Genomic DNA, 27789 nt, shown 5'->3' with positions numbered 1-27789 from the left:
AAATATGGATACTTCCCAATTGTCCGATCTCTGACTAGACGTAGGGGTTTCAAAGTGTCATGCTGCTTCAGCTTCTCCAAGAGCGATCCAAATTACCTAAATGCGTCCTGTCTGCGTAATGCAAGGCGGCTTGACAGGAAATCAATAGATAATTCCCATATAAAAATGGCCGGGTGGTGGTTTGAGGTAGTGGCAGGCTTTTTCTTGTCAAACAAAACAAGGTTTAAGTAGAATACATTTTTTTAAGGCTTCATGTCTGGTAGGAACATGACTTGTCTGTCATGTACTGTACTACATACAGCGGTGGTGGCCATTATGTTAGGTAAAGCATAGTTACTGGCGACAAGAACTAGGGACCCATGATTGGGTATGTTCAGGGCTTCTATAACAATGTCTAAAGAAAGGAAAAGATCCAGGTGCAAGCCAGAGACCATCCAATACCGCAAGGTATAAGATGCCGTGATAGAGGGGTTGTCCAGCTGAGTGGCAGATGGGTATCAGTGAGTCCATGCCAGTCCTAACTGTAGTTACTATAAGCGCTTGCCAGCCTACTTTTATTAAACAAAATGGAAGTCCACAAGAAAATAGTTGAACATGCAGGGGATTTTCACTATAAAACCAGGTAACAAAAATGCAAATACCCCTGGCTTTCTCTTTAGCTGCTTTTGTCAGGGTCCTTCAGACCTAGCTCTCAAAGCCTTTGGTAACAGCATCCATCTGCACAGGCCCACTCCCTGACCTTTCAATATGGGATCTACTGGCAACCCGGGCTCTCTTACCCCTTGGAGACTCACAGATTCTCTCAGTCCTCTTGACAGCATTCCCAGTCCACCAGTCCTGTGGTTATGGAATCTCTCCAACTTGAAGTGCAGTCTCTTGAGTGGATCACCTCTCCTAATGGGGGTACACCTGTCTCCTGGACGGAGCACACAACTGTCTCCTGATGGGAGCCCTGAACTTTGGCCTGGCCTCTCGTATAACAAATTTGCACACCTTTACACTCACGCAGCTTGCAGGTCTCCAGTAAGACCTGGACACAGGATTGGAGACTTCTTGACAACTAAATTTTTTGAAGTCTCCAAGCTCCAGACCCTAATCTGGGATTACCAAAACTCAAGAAACGCAGACGAGCCAGTCTTCTCCAATCGGAATCAATACGCCAGAGCCCTTAAAACTTTAACTTTAAGAATCCTGTGCACCTTTGTGGCAGTGGCAGGACCTCGCGCTGTCACAATCCTCACATACACAAAACGTGTGGAACCAAAAGAGACCCACATTGGTAAGGGTTAAATAAACAATTTTTAATGATCAGAAACACCTTCGACTTTTCTATACAAGGCTCCACGCCCACTGTCTAGAACAGGGGTGTCATACTCAATTTCATCGTGGGCCGCATCAGCATTATGATTTTTCTCAAAAGGGCCGGTTGCATCTGTAAGATTAGATGTCCAGCGCATCCCCTCCCCTTACATTAGATGTCAAGAGCCACCCCACCATCAGAAGTTGTGTCTCCCACTCTCCCCTTCATCACAGTGCACCCCACTTTCCTTGTGCTGCTGCTGGGAAGAAGCTGGATGCATTGCTTAAAAGCAGAAAGTAGGGGTATGGAGAAGGACTAAGATGAGGGCTGGAGCTCTCCTGCAGCTGCAGGAGAGGTGCAAAGGCCACATGAAATGGCATTGAGGGCTGGATTCGGCCCGCGGCCTTGTGTTTGACACCTGTGGTCTAGATTATCTAGACAGGTGATTAAGTGATTTAATACAAGCTTCAAATACAGCCAATGGATTTCAGGGAAAAAAAGCCAACTTCATGCCCATGAAGTTACACTATACTGCAGATAACAGGCCTATGGTGAAATTCTTATTTTCATGATGAAACATACATGCAAGTCCTGAAGAAAGGGGGATGCCTTTCCCCTTCGAAATGTATTGTATGCATCTGATGCTTTTAATGTACAACTTGCACAAATCACATGGCTAGAAGACCATATTTTAGGTGCTCCTGACCCTAAACCTAGTACAAGTCGCCAGAGAAGCAGAAGCCTCAGACCATGACCAGTTCTCTACATAGTGTGCTTTTCCTGTGAGTTGATCTCCTTGGAGGATAACAACCTCTACAAATGTATACAAAAAAATATCAAATTCTTCAGGTCAACCCTACCAAACACCAACCAGATGCTCACCTCCACACCTCGAAGGGTCCAGTGGACCCAGGATCTCTCCACAAGTTGAGGAGGTGCAAGGAACCCCTCTCTAGAAGGGGTTGACAGAGAACCAAAGCCCTTTCCTGCTCTTTGCTCTTTCGATAACAAAAAGCTGGCTAGTATTTGGCTTTAATCTGCACGTTCCCTCGTTGCCGAACACATCAGGCAAAAAACTATGAAGCTGGAGATAAAAAAAGGCACATTTTGTTCTACATAAAAGCAAAACAATTATTTACCCAGGATGACAACTTTATCTACAATCTGTTTCACTGAAACTTGTTCTGTGAACTTTTGTAGAAAAACATCCACAAAAAGTACTTGTGTAAGCAAAAGGTTTTTATCCGACAAATCCCATTTCATTAATTCTGAAGTATAAAAAAGCGCAGCATTGTATGGGCGAGTTTTATTTGAGTGTAAAGCACAAACGTCCCCATTTCCAGAATCATTACGTCTTCAACTGAAATGGAGCAATTTGGTCTTTATATCTCCGCTCGTTACAGCTTGTTTATACACAACGCGGACTATAGATATATTTACTGATATTATCAGGCAATTCACAGAGTCAAATACTGCGGATAATAGTTTTGTGTGTAGAGGAATGGCTCGCTGGAGTGTGAACATAATGGGTAAACACAATTAAATGGGGGGAAGCGATGGTGAGGTTTTATTGTGCTGAAACTGCACTGGAAGAGAGTGAATCACCAGACATTAGAGTATTCTGCTTTGGACAGAGGAGGATTCCGCGTTGGACGGGGGAAGATTTTGAGCTGGACATGGGAGGGTTGTGCGCGGGACATGGGAAGGGTTGTGCGCGGGACATGGGAAGGGTTGTGTGCTGGACATGGGAAGGGTTGTGCGCTGGACATGGGAAGGGTTGTGCCCTGGACATGGGGAGGGTTGTGCGCTGGACATGGGGAGGGTTGTGCGCTGGACATGGGAAGGAGTCGGCGCTGGACATGGGAAGGAGTCGGCGCTGGACATGGGAAGGAGTCGGCGCTGGACATGGGAAGGAGTCGGCGCTGGACATGGGAAGGAGTCGGCGCTGGACATGGGAAGGAGTCGGCGCTGGACATGGGAAGGAGTCGGCGCTGGACATGGGAAGGAGTCGGCGCTGGACATGGGAAGGAGTCGGCGCTGGACATGGGAAGGAGTCGGCGCTGGACATGGGAAGGAGTCGGCGCTGGACATGGGAAGGAGTCGGCGCTGGACATGGGAAGGAGTCGGAGCTGGACATGGGAAGGAGTCGGCGCTGGACATGGGAAGGAGTCGGCGCTGGACATGGGAAGGAGTCGGCGCTAGACATGGGAAGGAGTCGGCGCTAGACATGGGAAGGAGTCGGCGCTAGACATGGGAAGGAGTCTGCGCTAGACATGGGAAGGAGTCGGCGCTAGACATGGGAAGGAGTTGGCGCTAGACATGGGAAGGAGTTGGCGCTAGACATGGGAAGGAGTTGGCGCTAGACATGGGAGGATTCCAGGCTGGACATGGAAGGACTCTGCGCTGGAAATGGGATTCTAAATCTCATCTGACCCCCGGATGCTGTGTATGCTAGTAGAAGGTGAGCATTATTGGTGATACGTTTAAGACTTATAGGAAAGGGATAAGTGTAAATATGCTTCTAAAAGACTTACAATTTTTTTTTTAACGCTAACTGTAACTAAAATCTCCATCCTATATGTACTAAGATCTCTCAGCTGCTCCTAATTCTTGGGTATCCAAAACCCAACTTTAGGTTCTTCTAACAGTTATACATATGCAGGATTAATAAAAATAATTGGAGCTGTGTGACCACTCTGCCATAGATGAGTAGGTTTGAATCAGGAAAATAAAGAAAATAGGAACCATGCCGTCCGTGCTGTCAATTATAATGGTGCAATGATGGGGTGGTTATTGGAGCAGCATTCCTCCTATTTACGGCACATGATTTTAAAGCAGAGCATCCACAGACAAAAGATCAGCTAATCTATATGGTAGCAGCCCACAAAAAAATATTAATCAGCAGCTCTGCCACCGGAAACCATATATATGTTTTCTTTAGGGCTAAAGTGCAATAGATTTTCCTGTGCTTAGTAAAAAACCGCTTCAGCTGGACCTTCTGTACTCTCAAGCCTAAATTTTAAATGCGAGACATATCCGCCCATAATCCCCTCATTAATTGCCTTCTTTAGAGATTGATTTGGTAAGGTGGGTGAAGCTGCAAACTCAGGTGGAGCGATAAAATCCCTATGTCCTATTAAAAAGCTGTTGGAGCTCAACCTATAAGCTCCCCAGCCATGTATAATCAACTTAATGGGTGCCAAGCAAAAGATGAAAGAGTCCAAGATGCTTTTAATTACTTATAATTCAATCAAAAAGAGTAGCCAATGCACTTCAGAGGCAACAAAACTCCCCCTTAAACATAATGAATAAAAAAACAATAGTAATAAAAATAATAAAAACAAAACAATTATAAAGGCTTATGTGCACATATATGTATAATGCCCTGTACACACGATCGGTTCATCCGATGAAAACGGACTGACGGATTTTTTCATCAGATATCCGATGAAGCTGACTTTCATCAGTCGTGCCTACACACCATCGGTTAAAAAACTGATCGTGTCAGAACGCGGTGACGTAAAACACAACGACGTGCTGAGAAAAATGAAGTTCAATGCTTCCAAGCATGCGTCAACTTGATTCTGAGCATGCGTGGATTTTTAACCGATGGACGTGCCTACAAACGATCGGTTTTTTTCTATCGGTTTTTTAACCATCAGATAATTTTAAAACAAGTTCTACGTTTTTTCACCGATGGATAAAAAAACGATGGGGCCCACACGATCGGTTCGTCTGATGAAAAACGGTCCGTCAGACCGCTTTCATCAGTCGAAACGATCGTGTGTACGCGGCATAAAAGTACAGAAGAACACTTTTTTCGTAAATATTTTTACTATTCATGTTATGCTCATTCATAAGCCTTTGTAAAAAAAATGTAATACATTTTTTTTTATTATTGTTTTTCCCTTATTTTGCATTATGCTCGTTTTGTTGAACCGGGGAAGGGGGAGTTGTGTTGCCCCCGAAACGCTTTGGCTGTTTTTGTTTGATTGAATTATGAATAACTGGGCTCTTTCATCTTTTGGTTAGGTGCCCATATTTTCTATACTTTGAGTTGCTTCCAGGTACCCTGCGGGGGAGGCCTGTTTGTTTCAGAACAGCCTTACCAAAGCTAGTGAGCTTATGTCTTCCTTGTGTTTGAACAAGCATTGAAATCTCAATGCATGTTTCTCTGTAGTTTTTGGACCCTCCAAACTTGCAGACCCACAGAAAAAAAAGTCAGTGAACCCCAATACTGTACTAGCTAGACATGAACATAGATTATGGGCCAGATCCACGTACCTCCGCGCATTTTTCTGTCCGGCGTAGCGTATCTCAGATACACTACGCCGCCGTAACTTTCAGCGTATTTTCCGTATCCTGAAAGAATTTGCGCCGTAAGTTACGGCGGCGTAGTGTAACTGTGTCGGCGTAAGGGCGCGCAATTCAAATGGCTAAGTTGTGGGTGTGTTTTATGTTAATACGTCTTGACCCAACGTAAATAAAGTTTTTTCTGAACGGCGCATGCGCCGTCCGTAGGGGTATTCCAGTGCGCATGCTCCAAATTAACCCGCAACAAGCCAATGCTTTTGACGTGAACGTCATTCTACGCAAAGCCCTATTCGCGAAGGTTTTACGTACACGACGGAAAATTCGACGCTGGCCCGACGTCCATACTTAACATTGGCTACGCCTCATATAGCAGGGGTAATGTTACGCCGAAAAAAGCCTTACGGAAACGACGTAAAAAAATGCGCCGGCCGGACGTACGTTTGTGGATCGCCGTATCTAGCTTATTTGCATATTCTTTACGCGGAAATTAACGGAAGCGCCACCTAGCGGCCTGCGTAAATATGCACCTAAGATCCGACGGCGTACTAAGACGTACGCCAGTCGGATCGAGCCCTCATTCAGTCGTATCTTGTTTTGTAGATACAAAACAAAGATACGACGGGGGATCTTAAAAATTACGTGGCGTATCCATAGATACGCCGGCGTAATTTCTTTGTGGATTTGGCCCTATGAGTTTAGCAATTTTATTCAAGCTACATAAATTTTTGAAATACTGCATCTGCTCAGAGGGTAGTGATGGCGCCACCATCCTGCTGTCGCCTGGAATGGTCACCACACCTATCCATCCTTCATTAATCTCCATGTGACAGTCTGGGATCCCAGGGCCCTCTATTCTGTTTGTTTTGTAGATCTTTACCTTGGTGACACATCAGCGAAGACAAAGGGCTCACCTTACAGAGAGGAGGCACAGGAGGTTACAGGTCCTCGGGGGTCAGAGCAGATAAACAGGCAGAGATTATAAACATGAACACATATCAGTGAACACCCAGAATCCTCAATAAGGGCGTCCATTACTCACACACAGACAGGTGATAACGCACACAACCACAATGGATCTTCCTGTCGCCAAAGCTGGGTTGACTCTTCTGGTCTGGGTAAACCTTTATACACAACAGAGGTGACATTTCTCCCAGAGTCTTCAATGCACTGCTCTCCCTAATGGCACAATTATACAGACGGACCTGAGAACATTGCCTACATTGGCCATATACGGTTATCAACCACTTGCAATGGTTGGGTAATGAATCAGAATGGTGGGTGTTATCAATATTGGGAGTATTTCTGTATTCAGAGTGGTTATCAAGAGAGATTGAGCTACATAGCTGTCCTTCAGACATCAGAGGTAAGCAGAAAATATAACGGGCACCCACCAACAAGAACCCATGATAACACCTCTATGATGCTTGTTGGCCATAAAAATAAACAGGCGGACAGCTTTTGCTTACTACTGTAAGAGAAGAACAATAAAAAGGCCAATCAATAGATGTCACCAAGCTGTGGAGAGGTCACCCACAGCCCAGGGACAGTCAGCAGAACACTACAGTGACCTCTGACCCCTTCTGCGCTGATTGATTGCATGACGCCATGATACCCTGTTCAGAATCTTCTCCATCTTCAACCAGATGATTCAGTAGGAAACCAAAGTAGGAAGGAAATGACAAATAAAGAGGGCCTGTCTCATACTGTACATACTTGGAGGTGGCTCTGTATCTCAGTGATGGTGCAGACTCTTGGTCAGTACAATGTCGGCCTGTTTCCAAGTAGTCTTGGCAAGTCTTTTTGTTTGAGATTAATGAATTATAAACTGTACACAGGGTAAAGAACAATGCAATGCAGTTTCATCAAGGGAAATCGAGAAAATAATAAAACATGACTGTGTTATCTTGTTAAAAAACATTAACAATGCCATTACATTATGTACTTTACTTTTACATTTTGAATTTCTCCATTACCCCTACTGAAGCCATGTTGGGGGTGGGCTTTTGGCGAGTACAGACAATACTGGTCAGGAAAACAAATCGGCTCTATCTTAACTATATAGCCAAAATTACACTGGGCAGACCATGTCTTTATGGAGCTGGCTTTGTGTCTGTTTGATCAGGGACTGACTTTCCGTCCATCACCATTTATATCGCTCTTCCATTGGGGTAAAAGAGATTTTCTACCACATAAATCAGTCCAGGACTAAAATTACTCAAAATGGTATCTATCCATCCATTTATAATCTATCTATCACTCAAGTGTTCTGCACAATGCCCCAACCTCAAACCTAAAGAACACCATTGGAAAACCCAACTGAACCAGGTCTTCTATTCCAACATCAGTACCCAATCTCACTCAATCTCAGAACCTCACAATTCGAATCGCGTTCTGCGATCCACCGACCAAAATCTGGTCAGGGTACCAAAAACCAAATACAAGTCCAAAGGAGAAAGAAGGTTTGCTTTTCAGGGTCCTAGACTATGGAACGCTTTACCAACCAGCATTCGGTTGGAGGAAAACCACCTGACTTTCAGAAGACGGATCAAAACTCTGCTCTTTTGATGTCATGAGTGAGACACGAACAACTAGCGCCCAGAAGCGATTCAGTTCGCATGCGCCGCGCTTTATAAGTTTTTCATTCATTCATTCATTCATTCAATCTTACAATTTAGGTACAAATTCCCAAGGACACACTCCAAAACCATGCAAAAGACTTCTTCGAAGATTGGATGCTGGAAAAGCCACAGAAGGTGGTCAACTCCATATTAATGGCCATGGTTCTGGAATGGAATGTACTACAAGCTCATCTGGGGGTGAAGGTCAGGTGTCCAACAACTTTTGTTCATATATATATATTTTATGCTTATACTTATTAGGGTTCTGATATCACCTTCAGTGTTTGCTGCAGTACCCTGACCCTTAGATTTGGTTAGCACGGGAATACTTTTTTCTATTCCATTTTGTTCATATAGTTTGGGTATCTACCTGTTTTAAAAACTACAGATAGCAGGATTCTTATAGGAAATAATGGACCATGATAGATAGATTATAGATAGATACCATTTTGAGTCATTTTAGCCCTGGAATGATTTATGTGGTAGAAAATCTCTCATTTACCCCAATGGAAGAGTGATATAAATGGTGATGGACGGAAAGTCAGTCCCTGAGGGGTCACTGATAGACTGCAAAAGAGAGAATAGAGAAACACACACTCAGTCATCCTGAACCGTTAGGATGACGAAATGAGAAGCAGACTCCACAGAAAATAACCGTTTCTGCAGAAAGATCAATAAAAAAGTCGATCGGCCTCTCCCAGCCGTATCAGCGTCTAACAGTCCTCGCAGGGATGAGGTGATATCTCTTGAGATTTCTGATGTGTAATGTATTGCACATAGAGAACCAGCCTATATGTCTCTGGATCTATAGCCTCTGTGGAACAAAGCTCCAACATGCTCAAAAGCGTCAAAAGGCCTCACTATTTTTTTTTTCCAGCTAAAGCTAAACTTTTTTTTCTGATCAACAATCTCTGCTCCAAAGCAAAACTATTAAAAATGACATTTTCTGCTTCAAGCTTTTCTATTAAAACAATCCTATAAGCAAGATTTCTTCATTCTAAATCAATAGCTCATGCCAACGCCTGCTAAGTTGCTTTTAGAGAAAAGTGATATAGGTACCTGAACTACATACACATCCATTTCATCACAGTGCTGCTGTGATCTATAAAAAAAAATTGTTGCAGAAAGCAAGAGATTTCATAAGGCACACCATAACAGGATTTTGTTCCACTAAAGATCCGACTACAACCACTAATCTAGGAATTGGCTTCTGGCCTTCATAGCTGAACAAGACACACACACCTTCATTTTAGGAGGTAAGTTTCAAGGAAAAAAAAATTATATTTTAAATAGAGAACTTTGAAGCAAAATAAGGGTCAGTGCCCATCAATGCAGTCTCACCATAGCCCATCTGCAGCCTGATCAATGCCATCTGCAGCCTCACAATTGCCCATCAATGCAGCTTGATCAATGCCCATATGCAGCCTCACCATTGCCATGAATGCAGCCTGACCAATGCCCATCTGCAGCCTCACCTCAGATTACTGCTGCCTTAGAGAGGACAGGGAGGGGGCGGGGATGAGCGCCGTCAGATTACATACAGCGAGAATCTCCTGTTTACTCAGGGGCCTCTTTAATACAAAGACCCACCTCTTGGACCGGCTTCTATGATAGACAGAACACTGGTCCAATGCTGGCCCAGGAGACGGGACTTCCTGTTACAGAGGCCGCTAAGTAAACGGGAGATTCTCGCTGTATGTAATCCGACAGCCCTCATCCCACCCCCCTCCACGTTCCCTCCGAGGCAGCCCAGTATCGCTGTATAACACGCACACACTATTTGGACTCGATTTTCAGGTTGAAAAAGTGCGTGTTATATGCCAATAAATACAGTATTAAAAAAAATCTCTTCAAGCCATACATCAGGCTGAGACAAGAAAGTAATCTTGTAGGCTCTAAAAAATGGCATTGTTTTGATCCTAACATGTTTCAAGCAGTGGGGGTTGGAGGGATACAATTGAGGCAGGCTTAAGGAGAAAAAACATACATTACCAATGTTTTTTTATAGTCCAGTGAGCAGATGGTGGTGGGGAAGGGATGGGGTTGGTACAGCAATCTACAGAGCTATATAGCATCACCCTCCAAGATATAATGTAGCAGATGTGTGGAAATCATAATAGTGGCCAAACAGAGCAGGTAAATTAATTCTTAAATTTCAGCTCTGCATTAATCAAAAAAGGTATTACTACTCCCTTCACCAATCCAAAAACATAAATGCCAAGTTTAATACTCTAAAACTATATATACTGGGACTGGTCATGCCCCCATTGCCACCTCTGAATCAAGAAAATAAATGAATCCATCCTTGCATGCAAATGTTTCATTTCTTTTTGCCATCATGTGCAGGTATTACCACCACAACTTTGGTGAAGATGGGCAATAGTTATGGCAAACAGACAAATCATAAAACTTACTTGCTACTTCCAAAGATGCATTCCGGCTGACAGATTCTCCCAGGTAGTTTCGCGCCACGCAGATATAAACCCCCTCGTCTGGTTTACTTCTTCGTCCGTGGACAATGCGGAGGAAGAAGAGGGAACCACTCGGCAGGAGCATGCGGTGAGAACGAGGGTCGTCCTTGTCCGTCTCCACCCGTTCACCATCTTTGTACCATTCGATAATGGGAGTGGGACGACCTTCTGCTTTGCAGTTCAGTGTTGCCGGTTCCCCCTTAGAAACTATGTGATCAGATGGATGTTCTACTATTCTTGGTGGGAAATCCTCCAAACGGGGACGAGAGCCTGAACAATACAAAACAAAAAGAAAAAAGTCAATATATACCGTTCGTGTATCTCAGAAGAAGACTTTATACAGATTTGGTCCACAGGTTTTACGTCACAGAAAGCCATGACATTTTTTTCCCTAAAAATAATAGAATTATGCCCCTATTTTTAAAAAGGCTATGCAAAATATACAGCTACTGGAGTTATAAAATGTAACTAATGAGCAAACCTTGAAAAGGGCGATACCCTCACAGATTATATACTGTATGGCTAAACGTTTGTGGACACCTGAAAGCCTATATAAGCCTACTGGACGTCCCTTTCCATAACCATGGACGTTAAAATGACATTGCCTCCCATTTTTCTGGGAAGGTTTTTTCATAAGATTTTGGAGAATGTCTGTGGGAATTTGTGAGTTCACAATCAGCGTTCCAATTCATTACAAAGATGTTCATCAGTGTTTAGGTTAGGGCTCTGTAGAGGGCACTTGAGTTCCTCCACATCAACACATTTGTATTTGTACACAGAGGCACAGTCATTCTGGAAAAATAAAGGACCTTCCCAAAAATGGTTGGCAGAACAGATTTTTCAAAAATATCTTTGTATACTGTACTATGAACAGTACCCTTCACTGGAGCCACCTAAACTCAATCATTTGAAGGGGGTGTCTACATACGTTAAAGAGGGAGTTCACCCCAAAAAAATGTTTTAACCTTAGATTGATGCTCATTTTGTCTAGGGGAATCGGCTAGTTTTTTTAAAATCAAAGCTGTACTTAGCTTTTTGGAGAGCGATCTTCTCCGCCGCTTCCGGGTATGGGCTGCGGGACTGGGCGTTCCTATTTTGATTGACAGTCTTCCGAAAGGCTTCCGACGGTTGCATCCATCGCGTCACAAGAAGCCGAACGTCGGTGCGGCTCTATACGGCGCCTGCGCACCGACGTTCAGCTACTTTCGGAAAATCGTGACGCGATGTATGCGACCGTCGGAAGACTGTCAATCAAAATAGGAACGCCCAGTCCCGCAGCCCATACACCGGAAGCGGCGGAGAAGATCGCTCTCTAAAAAGCTAAGTACAGCTTTGATTTAAAAAAAAAACTAGCCGATTCCCCTAGACAAAATGAGCATCCATCTAAGGTTAAAAATTGTCATATCCGGGTGAACCTCCACTTTAAGTGTAGGTTTGCTGGTGAGGGGGCCACAAACATTTGGTCATATAGCTTTAACCATTTTGCTTGCCAGAACAATATTGTCTGCCCTGTACCGAATCCCCAACCTGACATCGCTTCATCAAGAGTAATGGGGAAACTCAAAATGTGACACTAAAAACAGACTGTAGTGAGATTTTAGAGTTTTTTATTGTCATTTAAAAAAAAAGTAATTGGCCATAAAGGGTACTTGTATGAATGTTCCTTAAATTACGTAGAGGATAAAACATTCTTATAGCATCATGGGAGACCAATCTTTTTGTACATTTACCCATCTCTGCTAGAATAAGGAAAAAACTCTGAGATCAGAGGAATGGGGATGCCATTAAATTATTTATCCCTGCAGAAAATTTTAGTTTTTATAAAGTGATTTTGCAATCGAATTATGAACCCATTTTATAGAGAAATTCAGTACTGCTTAGAAAAGCATTAAAAACACGAAACACATTCTGCCAAGTTATAATACTCCTTAAAGTTATTAGAACTTATTACTGCATATTACAAAAGCATAATCCACGAAAAGCCGTATTAACCGAGAATGTCTAATTGCTTTCTAGGTTTAAAAGCTTCTTAGAGCTGCTAATTATCCCGAGCTGTGTGCAGATTTTATAATTACTTTCTAGCAGTTTTGTATGGCTTTTCAGGCCTTGGCTATGAATAGCCCCCTTACATTAGATTCTGTGCCGCAGAGGTAAAGTCTCACGTGTGATATAATTATTTTAACCAGGTCAAACTGCAATGCAGAAAAAGCTTTGGTTATTTTGGGATATTTGTGATTCAGTACTAGACAGCCTATCCATTTCTGCCAACAGGTTTTGTTCAAAACAAAAAGAAAACCAGTCACTTACGGTACTCACAAATCTGAATATTGAGCCTTAATTTTTTGTGCAGGCTTGCAGTGAAAAGATTATATTTTCCAACTTGTTGCTCTTTATTCACTGTAAAATAAACTTGGTAGTACCAATCAGTGGTTCTCAACTAGGGACCTGCACTGTCTGGGATTCAACCAGACAGTGCAGGTTTCAAATCATGTCCACCTAAAACCCGGACCCATATTAAGACCAAACTGTGGCTCCCCAAGTAACCAAAAGTCACACACAAATCTTGCCATCCAGGAGCTGGGAGCGACTGTCTAGGGGCAGGTTTAGAATCACTGGGGGGGCAGGGCGATGATGTCAGCAATAGCAATTTGGCCAAACCCACTGTTCGATGCAGCACGCTATGCACACCGCATTAATACTCTCCTTGGGGGACCCAAAGGTGTCCCAGGGCACTAAAGTGTTCGGGTTTGGCGTGAAGAAAAGGTGGCAACCTTATTCTCAACTGCTGGGCTGCGGCCTTCCTTCTCCCGCTAGGTGCAGACCTTGTGACCTTCTACAGGATTTCTCAGCTTCCATAGGGCCCCCAACCTTCCACAGTAGCTCAAAATCTCCCCATGACCCCCTGAGAGACTTCGGCCTCCTCAATTTCTCCCAAAGTGCCCCCCCAACCACCCACAATGCCCCTCCAGCCTACTGCAGAGCCTCCAACCCTCCATAGTGCCCCAGAAAAAGTCAAGTGTCACGAAACCAGTCGGGCGTGGACACAGACTTGTCATTGCAAATTTTTATCAGTAACGTTTTTTGTAGTTCTTTAAATTTTATGCACGATTTTTGGCTACTTGTCTTCCAATAAACACCTTTAAAGAAGGTTTTTACACTATTGGAGTGCCTGGTTTATATATTTTATGGCTATTGCTGGGCTGTCTGGAAGATTAGAATTCAGTGCAGGAGGAACAAGTGATCTGTATGACCTTCCATAATAGAGGGTCCATAACTTTTGGGCACATCCTGACCTTAATGTTGGTGACGTCACAAACAGCAGGATTTCTTTTTAAATGGTTCCACACAAGTATTTCAGTTTGATGTTCGTTCATCTAAATATCTGGTGTCTTCATTCAGCTTGTGTTGCTGAACTGGACCTTTGAGACCTTTTTTTGTATTATTAAGCACAACTTTATCTATTCTTTGTATAGTATTTGTTGCGTTATATCTCACATATCCTATATCTTACTAATATGCTATTTTATAGACACAAGCGCAGTATTGTTATTTTATTTCTCCATAGTGCCTGCCCCCAACCTCCAACAGTGTCTCACAGTGCTCCCTAACCTCCCATGGTGCTCCCTGGCCCTCTCCAAAAGCCTCATCCCCTACAGCGCCAACAAGTCCCCTAATCCACTCCAAAACCCCCACCCCCCCTTCTCCAGCCCTATTCAGTGGCTTCCAACATTTTAATGCCTGATTCGCTTTCTCATACTCTTAGGCCTCATGCACACCAAGCTTAATAATTCAGCTTTTACGGTTCTACGGATTTCTTATTTCAGCCTGTAAATGCTCCCCTATGATAGGGTATGTGGCCACGTATACAGACATTTACATGCTTATTAGAAGAGGAGAGAGTTTAGACTGAAAAAAAAAATACCTCACTTGAGCGTTCAGGAGAGGAAGCTTATGGGTAAAAAATGTTGAATGCGCCTAAACGCTAAGCATGTTTAGCGCTTCAGTGTTCATTCCTTCCAGTGGCCAGCAATATTATTCTGGCCAATGGAATTGATGAAAGTCCAAATGCTTGTTGCGCCTACAGTGTGTGCAAAAAACATTTTTCGGCTGCTTTTTTCCTGTCAGGAGTAAAGGTGTTCAGAGAAGGAAAAAAAATATTCTGTGTGTATGAGGCCTTACTGTGCGAGTATAAACGTTATTATTTATTATTGAGGCATGGATGCTTTTGGAAGAAATTTCAGGACCTGGTCTCAAAAAGGTTGAGAACCACTATTATTGATCACCTGAAGTTTGACCTCATAACACCACATGCCACCAATCTCCTGAGTGTGCATAACTGTGTCATATAACAGAATCCTACAGCTAAGCTGTATATAAACAACCACAGGGCTGTATGTCTGAGATGGCTACCATTAGGAGCTGAAAGGCAGTATGTGTTATCAAGCATGAGTATAGGCAAATGACAGGGACGTAAATGTCAAACCTCAGAGGGCTCATCACTGACTGTTTGCTATATTAGAGTCACCCACAGAAAAGTGGTCTATATTTGATGACTGGGCTTTGGGTTGGCTGTCAATTTACAGCAGCCACTTTAAAATACCATAATGAAACATCAAAACTCCTTTAAGCTGCAGACAGTAGCCAATGTCCCTTTGGTGGGGTCTACAACCCTTAATGTGACAGCCGGAGCCTTTCCTGACCCCACTTTGACAAATTGGCTTGGCTGTTGCGAGTAAGCGATGACACCTCTGGGTCTCTGTCCTAAGTGATGGTGATTTTCTGCTAAGGGTCACAGCCAGTAACCTCGACAGAGCTGTCCCACAGCCCACTGGAGACAGAGGGAGGGCCCATCAGTGGCAGGGTGAATGGTTCCTGCAGGGCCTCTTATGGTCTCCTTGTCCACCTCCTTTTTGGCAGAATACGGAGTCATATATTAAATAGATATATTTATCCCCACCCACATTTTTGTTCGCACCTCATGAGTAGCAAGAAAGACTACTGTGGGCCCAGAGTATTATCTTCAGGCTCTGACTTCAGTAACTCGACAAGCTGAATCAATTTCAAGCTTCTCATCAATATATATAGATGTGCCCATTTGCCAAATTTAGCTGTACATTGGCCAAAAGATGAAAAAAAACTTCACCTAAAAGGCACCTATGCCTTTTAGGTGAAGGTGGTAAACACCTTCGCCTTTTAGGTGTTTACCACCTTCACCTAAAAGGCATAGCAGTTCCGCATCTTTTGACCAATTTACAGCTAAATTTGGCAAATGGGCACAATTTCCTTGGTTAAGTGACAACTTGAATATCACTTATCAGAAGAACATTATTGGGCATTAATATATCTTTCCATACGGTGTAGGTCTTTTCTTTGGAAATACAGCAGACTATGCCATACCGTAAGAAGAAACACAAACTGTGTCAAAGGTCATTTTGTCTAATCAGCTAGTCAATAAAATCTATAATTAAAGTTTATCTAAAGTCAATAACTTTTTTGTTTGGACAAACTAGGGAAAAATTAAAAACTTTAGATATTTTTTTTCTATGTACAGGAAGGTACCGGATAAAAACACCACCCCCTATTTAATGTTTAGAATGAGTTTTATTTGTCATAAATATGATAAAAAAATGCATTTCACTGGGCTCTTCATCAGGGCTCGAAAATTCAGAAGATACGGATCTCGAAGTTGGCAGCCAAACTGGAGCTGGAATAGGTGTTTTCTAAACCTTACAAATATAATGAGATATTTCCATGATCTCCTTCATCACTTTAATTAATCCACATATTTCCAATATAGAAAATGCATCTAAAGGTCTATCAGAATACTGCCTAGTTGTTCGTGGTCGATATTGGGGCAATGACCTCCAGTACACTTGAGCTGAACCAAATATTGATTTAGCCCTAACATGAACAAATAGAAGATGAAATATATTCCAGATCCTTATCTTCTGAATTTTCAAGTAATGAAGGAGGATCCTTGTAGCCCATGAAATGTGTTGGTTATCTCACTGATAACAAATAAAAATAAGTCTGGGATGTCGAACAATGGAGTTGGGTTTTCATACTCCAACCTTTGCATACATTTTAATAAGAACCCTCCTTCTTGGGTCCTTGGGCCTACTTCCACAAACCAACTACCATAAATTAAAAAAATAAATAAAAATAAGTCCTCCTCTTCTACTATACAAGATTTTTTTTAGCTGCATGCTTGCCACTTCTTACCCTGGAGATACAACCGAAACCGAGAAGAAAGCCCCTCTACCAGAACCGATGTCTTTACTGGTACATTTCCCTTCATTCCTGTTCATGGCCGGTATTTCCGACAACAAATGTTCGATGTGAGCTTGCTGCCGAAAAATCCGACCGTGTGTAGGCTCCATCGGACATTTGCTGTCGGAATTTCCGACAACAAATGTTTAAGAGCTGGTTCTCAATTTTTCCGACAACAAAAGTTCTTGTCGGAAATTCCAATTTGTCATTCTGTATTCAATTCCAACACACAAAAAAACATGCATGCTCTGAATCAAGTACGAAACGGAATCGCTCGGTCTGGTAAAACTAGCGCTCGTGATGGAGATAGCACATTCGTCACGCTGTAACGGACTGAAAAGAACGAGGCTGAAAAGCGCAAATCGTCTCTCACCAAACTTATATGACTGGTATTGAACTTCCCTTTAATAGTGCCGTTGTACATGACCACGTTCTTGGCGATTGGAATTTTCGACAACATTTGTGTGACTGTGTGTATGCAAGACAAGTTTGAGCCAACATTCCGTTGGAAAAAAATCCACGTTTTTATTGTCGGAATGTCCGATCGTGTACGCGGCATAACATTTTAGATCACCCCCTTCACTTTCAGTCCCAATGGTCACAAGGACAAATAATGAGAGTGGATCTCTATAGTAAGGATACAGATAGCAATAAAAACCTGACAAGAGCTCGCACTCTTCCCCATTCTACAAATGTAAGGAGGGAGCAGATTATGAATACATAATTACATGATATCCATCTGTCAGGCCAAGGACATGAATGGCGTTTGAACCTAGAGGCCATAGACATCCTCTCTGCAAGCTTAATATCCTGCACAGTCATTCAATCCACAGAACAGATTGATCTCCATCCCGAAAAGTCATACACCACATCCAGGGGAGTAAGAGATTACTTAAGAAAAGATTTGTAATATTTTAGCTTGAAGAGACCCCCGGCTCAGGAAAAGGAGAACGAGTATAAAGTTAATGGTGAAGTTCCTGGCAGTGGAAATGTAATCCATAATGTAAACCTGGCTGGAGCTCCCATCACCGGTACAGAAGTCTCCCGGCTCACACCGGGGAGAGATGGATGGAAAGAAGGATGGCTCCTCTGGCATAATGGTCACTTTCATATCCAACACACTTCTCCAAAGGGGTGAACTCGGCCATGGGGTCAAACTAAGTCATGAATGCAAAGGCCATTTAACCTGACATATTTTTGGTGGCTCCGCACAGCAGTCTGTCTCCTCCAGCCCTCTCAGCTGTTGATATGTAAGCTAATAACAGACAGACCCCTGCCGACCCTTAGGACCACCGTGTGACCTGCAGATCCATCTGCCAGAAGGAAGGCAGGTCAATGTATTCAGAATTTGGTTTGGGTTTGCCTCACTCATTATAATATATATATAGCTCTGACATATTCCACAGTGCTGTACAGAGAGCACAGAGCCAGTCACATCACTCTGCACCAGAAGAGCTTACACTCTAATCTGCTACCACAGTCACACACAGGGTAAAGCCGGCCATAGACCGTTCTAATCTCAGCCGGTTCAGCAGGAACTGGCCAAGATTCCAACCATGTATGGGCAGGCGTAACTTACCAAAGTTGATCAATCGCTCACCTTGGGTACGACCAGCCTGATGGATTTTACATGCGATTATTGCTAGTGGCTGTTATAGCCATTAGCAACAATCACTGTTTTCCCCCAGTGGGGATGGTTCCCCTCGCCAGGATAACCCAATAGTTTCATGGAAAGGATTTCCTTGTTAACACTGTGTTGACGGGGGAATCAATAGATTTTAGTTATTGCCTCCCAGCTGCTTGCCAATCACCCTCTGAAAAGCAAACCACCAGGGATTGCTTTTCAGAGGGACAGCAAGGGTTTCCGTACATGTGAACAGATTTCCGGAGAACCTTTGTCCAGGTTATGACAAGTACGGTATCCCGTAATGGATGATTCCCGCGCTAAATGGGAAGCGCGGAACCAGAAGCACACAGGCCACATTTGCCTTGCTGCACGCACACAGTAAAGAAAACACATAAACTAGATGTGAAATGCAATTAAGAGGAACACATTCTTCACAGTAACCCCGACACGTTTCATACTGTAATTAATGTCACACACCGATCATTCTATCATTAGGTCACTGCGAAATGATCCCTGTTCACACGCCGTGAAATGCGTTGTGTGACAGAGGAGGAAAGAGTAGCGGGTGAAAAATAACACGGCGGATTTTAATAACAAAACGCTATGAAACGGCTACGGCCTGTCACTGCGCCAATGCTTCAAAGTCACAAAGGCAGATATTACCCAGCCAAGGGTCAAGAGGAAAAACAATACTCAGTCTGTACCGGAAAAATACATGAATGTGTGCATGGATAGATACAGTGGAACCTTGGATTGCGAGTAACGCGATTAACGAGCGTTTCGCAATACGAGCATTTTTTTTTTTTAAATCTTGACTCGGTTTGCGAGCGTTGTCTCGCAAAACGAGCAGGATTCAAGCCTCTGCGGTGTGCAGTACCGCATTTGGCCAGAGGTGCAGGGGTGCCGGAGCCATTCGGAAATACCCTTTCCAAGGGTTTCTGAAGGCAGCCGAACGGTCTCGGGAGTATTTCCGAATCTCTCCGGTGCCCCCCACCTCTGGCCACTAGCGGTATTGCATGCCATAAAAGTCAATGTGGAACAAATTATTTTCGTCCATTGACTTCTATGGGGAAACTTGCTTTGCTAGGCAAGTGCTTTGGATTACAAGCATTCTCCTGGAACGGGTTATGCTCATAATCCAAGGTTCCACTGTAGATATATAGATATAGGGCCAGATTCTCAAAGAGTTACGCCGGCGTATCAGCAGATACGCCGACGTAACTTAGAATCTAAGCCCGTCGTATGTTTAAGTGTATTCTCAAACTGAGATACACTTAAACATGCCTAAAATACGACGGCCTGCGCCGTCGTATCTTAGGGTGCAATATTTACGCTGGCCGCTAGGTGGCGCTTCCATTGCGGTCGGCGTAGAATATGCAAATGAGTCGTTACGCCGATTCACGAACGTACGCTTGCCCGTCGCAGTAAATTTACGCCGTTTCCGTAAGAGATACGCGGCGTTAAGATAAACATGCCCCCTAGGTGGCATATCCAATGTTAAGTATGGCGTTGCTCCCGCTTCAAAATTTGAAAATTTTACGTTGTTTGCGTAACTCGTCCGTGAATGGGGCTGGACGCCATTTACGTTCACGTCAAAACCAATGACGTCCTTGCGACATCATTTAGCGCAATGCGCGTCGGGAAAATTTAGGGACGGCGCATGCGCAGTACGTTTGGCGAGGGAACACGCCTTATTTAAATGATCCACGCCCCCTACCCGGATCATTTGAATTAGGCGGGCTTGCGCCGGGGGATTTACGCTACGCCGCCGCAACTTTACAGGCAAGTGCTTTGTGAATCAAGCACTTGCCCGTAAAACTTGCGGCGGCGCAACGTAAATGCGATACGTTACGCCGCCGCAGATCTACGTGAATCTGGCCCATAGATACTATATGATCAAATGTTTGTAGACACCTGCCCATCACATCTATATGAGCTTGTTGGAAATCCCATTCCAAAACCATGGGCATTCAGGTGTTGGCCCCTCATTATGGATATACCAGCTTCCACTCTAATGTCCCTTTTCTATTCCAGCATGACTGTGCTTTGGCTCCATACTTCTGATAAGAACAGATTCTTGATCTTAGACAAAAGGCCGAGAAGCTATTCATTCAAGTACTTTGCATTATTTTTTATATTTCTGTGTGCATTTTATCATCCCTATTCCATGGTCTTTGGCGTTTCAAACGGAGAGCGCGGAGAGACTTTTTTGTTGTAATGGCCACATGTAGGGGCAGATCCACAAAGAAAGTATGCCAGCGTATCTATTGATACACCGGCGTATTTTCAAAATTCCCGCGTCGTATCTTTGTTTTGAATCCTCAAAACAAGATACGACGGCATCTGGGTTAGATCCAACAGGTGTACGTCTTCGTACGCCTTCGGATCTTAGATGCAATTCGTTGGCGTCTGCTGGGTGGCGTTCCCGTCGTATTCCGCGTCGAGTATGCAAATTAGCTATTTCCGACGATCCACGAACTTGCGAGGGGCCGTCGCATTCTTTTACGTCGTTTCCGTTCGGCTTTTTAAAGCTGCTATCTGGTGGTGTACGCAATGTTAAGTATGGCCGTCGTTCCCGCGTTGAATTTTAAAATTTTTATTTTGTTTGCGTAAGTCGTCCGGGAATGGGGCTGGACGCCATTTACGTTCACGTCAAAACCAATGACGTCCTTGCGATGTCATTTGGAGCAATGCACCCTGGGAGTTTTGACGGACGGGGCATGCACAGTTCGTTCGGCGCGGGGACGTGCTTCATTTAAATGAAACACGCCCCCTACTCGCCGCATTTGAATTCCGCGCCCTTACGCCACGAGAGATGCACTACGCCGCCGTAACTTACGGCGCAAATTCTTTCAGGATTCAAACCAAAGCCAGGTAAGTTACGGAGGCGTAGCGTATCTCAGATACGCTGCGCCGGTGCAGATCTTTGTGGATCTGCCCCGTAGTCTTCATCAGAAGCCAGGCTGACAACGCAAGAGCACAACTGGAAGACTGGGACAAGGCGTTGTCACTATCACAGGAAGTGCCTGAACTAGGACTTTGATGGCAGGATTACCAGAGAAAATGTTAAACAAAGCTGACAATTTAAAAAGACTGAAAATTACTTTTGAAATCACATTAACCCGTTAACACTTATATGAGATTTTTGCATTTACATCCACTTTAAATATGTTTTGTATGCCAAACCGGAGCAGGTAAATATTCAATCCCACAAAATCACTCCAAAAACAAGCCGATGGTGGCCTCCTGCGTCAAACCCCACCCATACAAAAAGGCGACATTTACATCTCTATTAGCATAGCGAACCCTTTGGGCACAATTTAGCCGGCGCACATAAACCTTGCCTGCGTATTTATACTTATTACCATAATTGGGCCCTGACACACTCATTATTTGTCCTGCTAAAATGTTGACTTTATCCATTCATTTTTAAGATGAAACACTTATCAAGAATGAGGAATTCATGAATGAATTATTGATGAGGACGACACATTTTCATCATGCGTGTTTTTTCTTTTCCTTGTGACAGGTTGACGTTTTCATGGCCGTTTTGTCTTTGGTAACGCGGCAATATGATAGGGCGTCTTTGCCTATGGATGGGTAAAAACAACAAAAAAATCTCGACTTTATTATTATGGATGGCGTCCTTCGCTAGAAAAATATTAGTGGAATGAGCCCTCGCAGATACGCTCGATTCCTGCACTTGGGAGATCAATTATTTATTTGCAATGCGCTCCGGGGAAATTGGATCCCAGCACTTCCCCAGCTAAGCTCATTGTTTAATCTCGCCTCCGTATACGGGGAAGGGCGACCAATATGTTCAACGCCGATTCTGTAGGGGAAACCTGTTAGCTAATGAGGCCCCTTTTCTCCCACCCCCCACCTTCTCTGGCAGGCTGCGGGAGGAAGTGATTTGCATTGCAGGAGGGGGGTTTTGGAAGTATGCAGACCCCAGGGTGGAACTCACAACACACGGATGCAAATGACGGAAGCCAATTAGACAAAAGAGGATCGGGGAAGGTTACCTGCCTGATTTGGCAGCAGTTAAAGGCGTTGCGCCTGACTGAGCTCACTACTGTTAATCCGCCGCTCTCACTCACAGCCTTTGGATGGAAAATAAACAATTAAATGAAGATGAAAGGCATTTCTATCCAAATTGTGATTTTTTTATTTATTTTTTATTGGCCCCTTCTAAGTTAATCCTTTCAAATTTGGAAGTAAATCTGGCCATACACCAGTAGAATTTTGTTATATAATCATGCAACGCTGTACCCAAACAATATATTTTTTTCCCCACAAATAGAGCTTTCTTTTGGTGGTATTTGATCACTTCTGCAGTTTTATTTTTTGTGCTATAAACAAAAAAAAGCGACAATTTGAAAAATATATATATTTTTGACTTTTTGCTAAATATGCCCAAAAAAATGTCTTCATCAGTTTAGGCCAGGGGTCTCAAACTGGCGTCCCATGAGGCATTGCAAGGCTGACAGTTACAAGCAAAACTCCCACAGGCAGAAGCATGATGGGACAGCTGGAGAGTCGCCAGTTTGAGACCCCTGGTTAAGGCCAATATTTTTTTTTCCTTTACATATTTAAAAAAAAAAAAAAAAAATCTTGATTGGTTTGTGCAAGCATTGTAGCGTGTAAAAAATAGGGGATAGATTTATGGCAGTTTTTTTTTATTAGTAATGAAGGTGATCTGCGATTTTTAGCGAAACTGCTACATTGCGGCAGACAGACAGATTGGACACTTTTGACACTCTTTTGGGACCATTGACATTTATACAGCGATCAGTGCTATAAAAATGCTGTGCTGTGTGGTGTAAATGTCACTGGCAGGGAAGGGATTAACACTAGGGGGCGATCAAAGGGGTTAAGTTTGTTCCCTAGGGAGGTGTTTTTAACTGTGGGGGGATGGGACTGACTGGAGGAAGAGAGGGGTCGCTGTTCTTAATCACTAGGAACAGCAGATCTCTCTTTCCTCCCCTGTCAGAATTGGGATCTGTCAGTTTACATTGACAGATCCCCGTTCTGGCTCACTCTCCCATGATTGCGGGTGGCCGGCAGACATCGCAGCCGGCGGACATCACGGCCGCTGGCCACATGCATCGGTTTCCCCGCCGTGCAGCGGGCGCCCGCGTGCCTGCTTTGGCTCTTAAAGGAGCCGACATACCAGTACGGCAAATCGTGGGAACGAGCCGACCTGCCGCAGTATAATGACGGCCGCTGGTCGGCAAGTGGTTAATCAACAACCTGAAGTTAGAAGCAGATTGCACAGCTGCACCAGATTTTGTATGCACCAGTTTTAGAAAATCAATCCCAATAATGGAAAGATTGAATGCTCAAAGGAACAATTTTTCAGAATTTTTATATGAATATTCAAACCAAATTCTACTGGTGCATGGCCAGCTGAAGTCTCCCTTAAAGCGAAGGTTCACCCTAAAACAATTATATACCATTACATCCAGCATACTTCCGACATCTACAGTATGCTGTTTTTTTTTTGGCCGTACATACCGTTTTATTGTTATTTTCCCCTGGATTCCGGGTTCTGGCTCCTGCGGGAGTGGGCGTTCCTATTCAGAGGTTAGATGATTGACGTCTGGTGAAAAACTTCCCCTGGCGCATAAGGCGCGTCACCAGTTTTCCGTAAGTAGCCGACCTGCGAGTCGGCTCTATACGGCGCCTGCGCTCGCCGTGTAAAGCTGACTGCGCAGGTGCCATATAGAGCCGACTACTTACGGAAAACTCGTGACGCGCCTTATGCGCCAGGCAAAGTTTTTCACCAGACTTCAATCATCTAACTTCTGAATAGGAACGCCCACTCCCGCGGGAAAATAACAATAAAACGGTATGTACGGCAAAAAAAAAAAACACAAAAAAACAGCATACTGTAGATGTCGGAAGTATGCTGGATGTAATGGTATATAGATGTTTTATAGGGTGAACTTCCACTTTAAATACATTTTTTATGCCTTGCTTGGAATGATAAAATCCTGTTCTATAAAGCTTGGACTCTACTGTCCCTACCGACCATGTCCTACTTCCCTATGTTTCAGGACCATTGTAACCATTCCACCCAATGTCATTCTATCCAACTGAGGCCTCTCCTCCATCCAACGAGGTATTAGAAACTCACCCCAGTGGCAAAGAACTGATTTTTGGGTCCCCTATACTTTTGGATGGAGTGGCGAGGCATTAGAACTTCGGTCAGGTTTTATTTTTACGATTACAAGGAGCACTGGATTTATCAATATCTACGGTATAGTCATGGCTTTAATATTGGAGTTCTATTTTTCTAGAACTCTTCTAGACGGTCCTTAGGGAAACATACAGTCCTGGCAGGAAACGGAGACGACACTTCACTTATAAAGTCCAAAATAAGATGTTATCTGAATCCACCAGGGAAAAGGCCTTTCATGGGATGACAAACTAAAGCAAAAATAATCTTTACACAAGCCGACACCTGCTATATGGACATTTCATTCTCCGTTCAGCCGTGAAGAACGGGGACCCTTTAAACCCCCAAAACATATTGGCTTTTTTCTACTTCCTACCTCATCTGTAGGTTTTTATTGCTGTCTATGTTCCTACTCCTACTACATTTGTCCCAATGACCATACCCAGGGCCGGGACATGGGGTGGGCAGGAGGGCCGGCTGCCCCTGGTGAAATGGTTTATTGCATGGATGGGGGGCACCCTGACCTCAAAGGGGTTGTAAAGGTTCCATTTTTATTTTCTAAATAGGTTCCTTTAAGCTAGTGCATTGTTGGTTCACCTACCTTTTTCTTCGATTTCCCTTCTAAAAATTGTTTTTCTTTGTCTGAATTTCTTACTTCCTGTTCCTCCTCCGTAAGCTGTTCTGACTGACTTTCCACCGCTCCGATGATGGAGACAAGCTTACCGAGGAGGAACAGGAAGTGAGAAGTTCAGACAAAAAAAAAAAACATTTAGAAGGGAAATTGAAGGAAAAGGTAGGTGAACCATGTACTAGCTTAAAGGAACCAATTTAGAAAATAAAAAACAAACCATTACAACCCCTTTAACCCTAAGGGAAAGGGGGGGGGGCGCAGTTTGGCATCCTTGCCCTTTGCGCTGGATGACCTTGTCCTGGCACTGACCATACCATACCTCCCAACGTTTTGAGATGGGAACGAGTGACACCTATTAGCAAAAGTATGCAGGCATAGGACACACCCCCTGCCACACCCCCTTAAAGGAGAATTATACAAAAAAATGATTAGTTAAACCCACAAGTGCTTTTTTTTTTACCACTAGTTGGAAGCTACTGTATGCTATGCTGGTGACCCGGTTACTAGAACTTAAGGTAAGAAAATCCTAGAATTTTACAGTTTTCTGAAATCTAGAACAGAGGGGATATCACCCCCTTCATGTTTATGTGACAACTGTCTGAGAATTTATTTTACTTCCTGTTGTGCCTTCAGGACAGGAAGTGAAGAAAAACCTCCCCATTGGTATATAAAAGTAAAAAAATAAAAAATAAAAAAGGACAAGGGTTATCAACATTCTTACCTTTATCCAAAACAAAAAAAATTAAAAGTTGTGTCTTTAGATATAATTTAGGAAAAAAAAAAACTTTCATTTTGAATAGCTCTAAAAAACAAAACAAAACCTGCACTCCTTTTAGACAAAGAAGGCCACCGCAATGCATGTACATTTACATACATGTGTTGTGGGGTGTTGGAAGTGCATGTCTCTTTATTGACACTGTATAGGCATAGCTCCCAACTGTCCCTGATTTCCAGGGACTGTCCCTGATTTGGAGCAATGTCCCTCTGTCCCTGATTTGGAGCAATGTCCCTCTGTCCCTCATTTGTCCCTCTTTTTGGTCCGATCTATAGAGTTCTATATAAAATGCACTTTTTAGGTTTCAAAACATTGCATTGGGGTGCTTTTCAGAATGCATAGCAAGTTACTGTTATGCACATATTCTGTTGCGGTAGCGTGCGTTACAACACAGCTTTTAGGCTTCATTTCCATGTACGTTTTTACAGCCACTTTTCTGAGCGTTTTTTGCAGCTTAAAAACGGCTCTCCATGTTAGTCTATGGCCTCATGCCCACCATGACGTTTTTGAGCTGTAGATGGCTGAGACGTTTTTAAGCTGCAAAAAAAAAAACAGGACCAGTGCGTTCTGAAGCTCCAGCGTTAGAGCTGTAAAATCGCCAGACGTTAAAAAACACTCAAAAACGCTAAAAACGCTCAAAAACGCTACCGCTGCGTTTTTGAGCTCCAGCAAATAAAAAAAACATGGACAGGCGTTTTTAAGCTGTAAAAAAGGCTAAAAAAAGTGGCTGTAAAAACGTCCATGGAAATGAAGCCTTAAGGCTGCATTCACACTTCGGCATACAAAATCGCGGCGTTTTGTCCCGCGAATTGCGGCGACAAATAGCGGCATTTTGTACCATGATTTGCGGCGACAAAACGCCGCGTTTGTGAATGCAGCCTTCACCCCCTCTATGGAGACGGTTCACATCTCCTATGCCGAACGCCGAAAGTCGCCTGAAAAAAAGGTCCGGGACTTATTTTCAGGCGGCAGGCGTTCGGGCGTGGAGATGTGAACCATCTCCATAGAGGTGCATGTGTTTTCATCCCTCTGGCGTCTCGGGGCTGCTGCGGCGTCACACTACAGGCGACAAAACGCCTAGGTGTGAATGGGGGCTTATGCATGTTACTGCATACAGAAAGAATAAATTGCGGTCTAAAGGCAGAATTATATGGATGGAATGTGACAAGATGATGCAGTTCCGATATTATGACATCATCATACGGAGCCCTGATGACATCGCCTTTTTTCGAATCAGGAGCTTCTTTCTTTCCAAGGAAAACATTCCGCTGACCCCCACCTCAAAGATCCACAGGAGCCACTCAAGTGAATTGTGGGTGAGGTGAAACAGGTCACCCCAGGAGAATATACCGACTCTTAGCTACAGCAATAAAAGCCCAAAACGTCTGAGTGTTCCTGTGGAAGGCACGCCAATAAAACCGAGTGGGGGGTCAAATCGCTTTTTTATCGCGACGTGACATGGACGTTTTTAAAGGTCTTTCCACAGAGTCATTGAAAGTCCAGGTCCCCCCCTGACCCTCTTTTTTACGCCCGGCATACCAGGGATTTACTGATTAGCTGACCCTCATTGTTCTAGCGCCATGTAAATCTCCAATGGCTGGG

General features: G+C 43.7%; 1 protein-coding gene across 3 annotated transcripts in view; it reads right to left on the bottom strand.

Moving 5' to 3' along the window:
- ROBO3 (roundabout guidance receptor 3) overlaps positions 1 to 27789 on the bottom strand; it is a 414329-nt gene that overhangs the window by 130696 nt on the left and 255844 nt on the right. For all 3 annotated transcript variants that reach the window (XM_040326160.1, XM_040326161.1, XM_040326162.1), the window contains exon 2: positions 10647 to 10973. In XM_040326160.1, coding sequence (XP_040182094.1) covers positions 10647 to 10973 — 327 coding nt within the window. The remainder of the gene's footprint in view (positions 1 to 10646; positions 10974 to 27789) is intronic.

Source organism: Rana temporaria, chromosome 10 (assembly GCF_905171775.1).
Source record: "Rana temporaria chromosome 10, aRanTem1.1, whole genome shotgun sequence".
NCBI lineage: Eukaryota > Metazoa > Chordata > Amphibia > Anura > Ranidae > Rana > Rana temporaria.
Note: the sequence above shows the minus strand (reverse complement) of the source record. Positions and strands in the feature narration are given on the sequence as shown.